This window comes from Neophocaena asiaeorientalis, unplaced genomic scaffold (genome assembly GCF_003031525.2).
Source record: "Neophocaena asiaeorientalis asiaeorientalis breed wild unplaced genomic scaffold, Neophocaena_asiaeorientalis_V1.1 scaffold275, whole genome shotgun sequence".
Lineage (NCBI taxonomy): Eukaryota > Metazoa > Chordata > Mammalia > Artiodactyla > Phocoenidae > Neophocaena > Neophocaena asiaeorientalis.
This window is the reverse complement of record NW_020173679.1, coordinates 6,988,088-6,993,838: the sequence shown is the minus strand read 5'-3', so window position 1 is coordinate 6,993,838 and position 5,751 is coordinate 6,988,088. Positions and strand designations below refer to the sequence as shown.

General features: G+C 60.7%; 1 protein-coding gene across 1 annotated transcript; it reads right to left on the bottom strand.

The window, feature by feature from the left end:
- Positions 1 to 301: 301 nt before the first annotated feature.
- On the bottom strand, positions 302 to 5,744 carry FBXO2 (F-box protein 2). Its single transcript, XM_024749967.1, has 6 exons — positions 5,681 to 5,744; positions 2,309 to 2,683; positions 1,720 to 1,849; positions 1,553 to 1,648; positions 965 to 1,103; positions 302 to 734 (listed from the first exon to the last, which is right to left on the bottom strand). Exons 1-6 carry the CDS (start codon positions 5,700 to 5,702, stop codon positions 600 to 602), a joined length of 897 nt encoding a protein of 298 aa, XP_024605735.1. The 5' UTR covers positions 5,703 to 5,744; the 3' UTR covers positions 302 to 599.
- Positions 5,745 to 5,751: the final 7 nt, after the last annotated feature.

Sequence of the window (5,751 nt, the reverse complement as noted above, 5' to 3'; positions counted from 1 at the left end):
AACGGGGAGAGGGATCAAGAGAGGCCAGGAGGGGGGCCCCACACACACACTCGGTTCTGGCTTCTGGGCAGCTTGGGTGTCAGTCGGGCGCCAGGCCCAGCTCCCCACTCCCTGGCCTCACAATCCCAGCCTTTGTCCGGCGGGACCAGGCCCGGCTGGCTCTGCACCCGCCCAAGGGCCCCTGGAAACCAGAGCAGCTGGAACCCCACCAAGTATTTTTCCAGGCTGGGCCAGGGGCCCTCAAGAGACAGAGACGGAACAAAGGGAGGGGAGTTCATTCATCCCTGTGTTCATTCATTCCTTCCTCCGACAAATAATATTTATTGAGCGCCCATTTTCGTGGCAGGCACAGTGTTAGGTGCAGGGGATTCAGCAGCGGCGGGCCCAGTGCAGGCCCACGCCCTCACCCATCTTATTTTCTAGATGCAAATATATACCAACAAAACCCATCTTTCCCTCTGAGGGGGCTGGTCTTCGAGCATGGGACGGGAGAGGAGTGCGCCGGGTGCGGAAGGTCAGGATGCTACCGACTAAGCCCTATCTACCCCCCGCGCCTCTGGCCCTCCAAGGCAGCTGGGGGAGGCTGGAGGAGGGGTCACTCAGGGCTCCACCCACACGCTGCTGTTGGTCACCCGGGCCCCGAACCAGCCCTTCCAGTAGACGCAGTCCTGTCCGCCGTGCTCGAAGCGGACGAAGCGGACGCCCGGCCCATAGTCGGTGAAGGTGTGGGAGATCTGTGGGTGGGGAGTCAGGGGGAAGGAGGAGGGAGGGTCAGGCTCGGAGTCCCGAGGCCTCCCCGAGTCACCCCACCCCGGCACTCTGACCCTCGTCTAGCCCCCTGGATTTCTCAGCGCAGCGTCCCTCCTCCAAGCCTCTCGGCCAGTCCAACCCTGACCCGCCCACACGGGCCGTGGGCGGGCTTTTCACGAGCCCGGCCCCACCGCCCCCGGGCCTCCAAGCTCACCTCAATCCAGCCACCGTCGTCGCTGTCTTGTGGCACTGCCACCTGCCCGCTGTTGAACTCGGCCAGCACGTCCTCGTGCTCTGACAGCAGCTTCACCGTGAGCTCGTACAGGCAGCCGGCGTCTCTGCGGCCCGAGTACCTGCCCCGAGGGAGGGAGGGAGGAAGCGCCCGGGGAAGGCTTCAGCCCTGCTGAGCCGGTACTCGGGCCCAACCCTCTACAGGAGTTAACCCTGCTGACCGGTAATACCAATGTTCCCATTTTACAGATAAGGAAACCGAGGCCGGAGAGAGAAAGTGACTTGCCCAAACCCAAGGACTAAACCCCAGAGGGGCCAGACCCAGTGTTGGGACCAAAGCCAACCCACAGGGACACTTTTTGTTGGGACAGCAGGTGGATATTAAAAAACAAAAACAAAAAAAATTGCCAACATTTAAAACTCAGGAGGGGAGATGGATTTTCACCTTCTCCTGAAAACCCATAGTCACGTGACTGCAAGCTCTAGAGTAGGGAGGCAGCGGTCTCTCAAGCAGAGTAGCCGGTTCCAGTTCGCCCCTCAACCCCGCTCCCCTTCCCCCACGGCCGCTCACCAGTCCTTCACCACGATGGCCGGCTGAGTGGTGTCCAGCAGCTCCTCCCAGTAGCCCTCAGCCTGCAGGTCAATGACCTGCGCTTTGCGACACCACCTGGGAGACTGGGGGTTAGGACTGAGTGGAGGTCCCCTCCCCCCCTTCTCATCCATCCCCCTTCTCCTTACTCGAAGGAGGAGGCGAAGTACTTCTTGACACTCTCGTCATGGATGAATTCCACCCCGCAGTCTCCGGGCAGCTCCTCCACCCTCCAGCCGTCCCCACCGTGCTCCACGTCGCACCAGCCCTCCAAGTCCTCTGTAGGAACACCACAGCCCCACGCTGGTCACCCAGCCCCTGCGAGGGTGTGGCAGGGTGGCTCTTGCCCCTATCGTGGGGGGGAGGATGAACGTGGTCCTTGAATGGTGTCGCGGTGGGCAGACGATGGTGGGCGTGAATGGTGAGCACTTCCTGTTTGTCCCCAGCTTCTCTCTCCCTCCCAGGAGGGTCCTCCGCGGGGCCTGTCTTGCCCCAGCTCCCTGGGGGGTGGCAGGATCTGGGAGAGAGACAACTCCCGCCCGCCTCCCCGACTTCCCCCGCCCCGGAGCAGGACCGGAGGATAATACTACAGTCTGTACTGGGGCTACTCTGTGCTGGGCACTGCGCCAAGCGCCTTATCTCATCCACCGCTCAAAGCAGGCTGGCCTTGTTACTGCCCATGGTACAGAAGGGGAAGCTGAGCTCCCCAGGCCGGGCTGGCAGGGCGCGACCCCTCACCTTCCCCGCACGGGTTGCGTAGCAGGTTGCGCCGCCTCTTGCTCAGGAAGTAGAACTGCTGCCAGTGGTCGCGCTCTTCCTCGGGGCCGCCCTCGGGTACCAGACCCTCTTGCTGGCACTTGAGCAGCCACAGGGGAGAGCCGTCGACCAGCTCCTTCCAGCGCAGGCACACCAGGCGGCAGGCCTGCACCAGCTCGGCGGCGGGCAGCTCGGCCAGCACGCGAAGCAGCAGCGGCTCGGGCAGCTCGTCCAGGTACGCGGCCTCCTCCTCCTCCCCCTCGTCCTCGGGCCGCTCCTCCCCGCCGCTCGCCTCCTCCGCGCCGGCCTCCTGCTGCTGCTCCTCCGGGCTCGCCTCCTCCGGCTGGCCCACGCTCTCTGCGGGCGGGCGGGCGGGGCGCGGCTGAGACTCCCCCCAGACTGCCCCCGCCGCGCGCCACGGCCGCGATGTGAAAGGCGTCCGCCCCCACCCGCGCTCGGACAGTCCTCAGCGGGCGCCGGAGTTTCCGTGACCAGAGCCTGGGACCCTGTGGAGGAGGCCCAGGAGCCCGGGGCCACAGATCAGCTCCAAGTCTGAAGAGTGGCCTCAGAGGCCTCAGTTTCCCCTGCAGTGCCAGTAAACCCCATACCTGAGCCGACAGCAGGAACTGATGATACTCCTGACACAGTGAAGCCCCTTAGCCCTCTCAACGGCCCTCTAAGATCCCTGCTCCGGTCACCTCCTCAGGGGAGCCCTCCCCAACTTCCCCTACTACAGCATCCTCTCACCTCACCGCTGGGAGTTCCGTCCTTCCTAGCTTTTGTCCAAGGGTTTGACGGTTTATAAACACCTTTCCCGGGGACTAGACTGAGGGAATGAGGGCAGGAACCGGGTCTGGGAAACTCACTGCTTCATCCCCCATGCTTGGCATCTGGCACCCTGCCTGGCTCCCTGTCACTTAGCAAGTGTTAGGCACCATTCTGAGCGTTTTAATTTTTACTCTTTAAATCCACACAGCATCTCTTCTAGGTTGTCCCTATCACCATCCCTATTTCCCTGATGAGGAAACAGGGACAGAGAGGTAAAACCACCCAGGTTCACGCAGCAAATGAGTGGTCGGAGCCTGGATTTGAACCCAGGCAGTCTGGCTCCAGAGCCACCTTTAACCATCACTGCCCTGAGAAAATGATTCGTTGAGTTGAGGGTTATGGTTTTGATTTCACAGATGAAAATGCTCAGGTTCAAAGATGGGGAGTGACCTGCCAAAGGTCACACTGCTGGTATTCAGGCAGGGGATACGGGGATCTGAGGCCTAAAGGGAAGGGAGAACAGGGGCTTGGGGATGGGGGAGGGAAGCTCGTTAAAAAAGAACATGTATATCAAATAGGGAGATGCAGTAAGTGCTTGGGAAAGAAGGTTTCTTCACTCCTTTTCCTATTCCTGGCCCTCAGCTTCCTCGTCTGTAAAATGGGGGTAATCTCAGGCCAATCAGACAGTCATCTGATGTTCAACTCTTCTGAGGAGGGGGCAAGGGCATTCCAAATTATGAGAAGAGGGACTGATATCGGGAGCTGTGGGCTGGACTGTCTCCTGGATCCTGGCTGGCCTCAGCTGGGCCGTTGAAGCCTTGAATAAGTGGATACCAAGTGGAGGAGGGAAAGACAGTGTGGAGGTGACAGAGCCACTCTGGGTGATGGGGATGGCCACTGCTCTCAGACCTAGGACAGTGGGGCTGGGGGAGTCCTAAGTGCTGGGCCCTGGAAAGCCAAGGTGGTGGTGGAAACAGGCCAGGCACCAGGGGAGGAACGAGCAGGGCCTAGACCCAAGGCTGGGTGTTGCCAGAACCTGGGCGGCCAGCCCTTCACCTCCTCATATGCAGCATTTCCCCACCGCCCACACTCTCAGCCCCCTGAGAGCCCAATCAGGGTTTACGTCTTTGGAGCCCAGAGCACACAGTGAGTCCTCAGTAAATCTTATTTAGGGAATCTTATTATTCAGCACAGTTCCCTTCATTGTTAGTTTTTCGTTTTTTGTTTTGCCACATCTTTATGATGTGGGGCTTCACACTTCCCTTTTGGCAAGGAGGAAACTGAGGCCCAGAGAGTCTTACTGACTTCTCCCAAGTCACACCGCAGAACTGTGGGATGGCGGAGAGGAAAATGCCTGCCCTGAAGCCATGTCACCTGCCCATCTTGCTGCCCACAGCTCTCTGGGGAGCTGGGCCCAGTGCCCTCACCTCTCCACCCCTCCCCCTGCCCTGCCCTGCCCTGGCCCTGGTGGACACCTGATGCTCCCCCGAAAGGTGCACCTCGCCCAGTCCCCTCTCCTGGCCCCAGGCCTGGCACTCAAGGCCCCAGATCTGATTACAGGCCCCCCCCACCCCCTCTTGAGCACACACAACTCCCCACATTGTTGCCTTCGGAAAGTTATCTGGCCCCTGGAAGCTGCCTCCGAGGCTTATTCACTCACCTGGATTGGGCCCCTGAGTCTAGGGAATAGCTGGGCCCTGGGAAGAAGCAGGAACCCATTCTGGGGCCCTATAAAGTGTGGGGCAAGGGGGCCACAGATTGGGGGCAAGAGCGGAAGGAGGTAGGATTTTCAGGGCTGGAGGGACAGGGTGGGGAGCTCAGCTGCCTGAGTGAGCACCAGTCTGTTTCCCATTGTCTCCCCAAGCAACTGGCCACTCTCAGATGGGCCTGGTGAGGAAGGGGTGGGGGCAGGTCTTGTTCCCACCCCGACTCAGCAGGCAACCCCTACAGGCCCAGCAGAGAGTTCTAGAGATGGGGAGCGGGGGATCTTTGGTGCCAGACAAGATGACTGGGCAGTCTCAAAGGGCCCTGAGCATCGGCTAGAGCTGATGTCCCAACTCTCCCTCACCACCAGCCTGGTTCCCACTGGGCATCCAGCCACCCAAATGAAGGACAGCCCCTCCAGACAAGGGATCCCAGGAGGAAGGCTGGGATGGGGTGAGGAGAGGCCAGTAACCCCAAGAAATTCATGGGGATTCAGGCATCTCACTGCCCAGAGTTGGAATGGAAGAAGCTGATGGAATAAAAAGGCTTGTGGCCTCTTCCATCCCAGATAGGTCCCAGACCCGGGTCCAATACACCCTCAGGAGGTGGGAACGTGGGATTACTCATACGCTATTTCCCGGGTAAATGGGACCCGGGAGTCCTCCCTCTCTTCCTGTCATCTCTCAAGGCCTCCGGCAGATCAAGACACCAGACAGAGGACTGTGCTCCTTTGAGACTGTCTCAAGGGCTTTGCTTGGGTGAAAGTGTCGCTCTGTGTATCGGGGCCCCCTCGCTCTCTGATGCCCCCTCTCCGTAGCACTCGCCCGCCTGCCCCGGTCACCCCTCCAGGGCTGAGCGAGTGGATCCGGCGGCGGCGGCTACCTGGGTCACCGTCTCCGTCCATCGCTGCAGAGCGCTGTCGCGAGAGGAGGAGGACCCGGAGCGCTGCGGGC

Bases quoted from the DNA above. Each gene is read 5' to 3' on its own strand.
- FBXO2 (XM_024749967.1), bottom strand. From the start codon at position 5,702: ATGGACGGAGACGGTGACCCAG. The intron at 1,850-2,308 runs GTGAGGGGTCGC...GTGTTCCTACAG, and splicing joins ACGCAACCCGTGCGGGGAAG to AGGACTTGGAGGGCTGGTGC. The intron at 1,649-1,719 runs GTAAGGAGAAGG...CCAGTCTCCCAG, and splicing joins TACTTCGCCTCCTCCTTCGA to GTGGTGTCGCAAAGCGCAGG.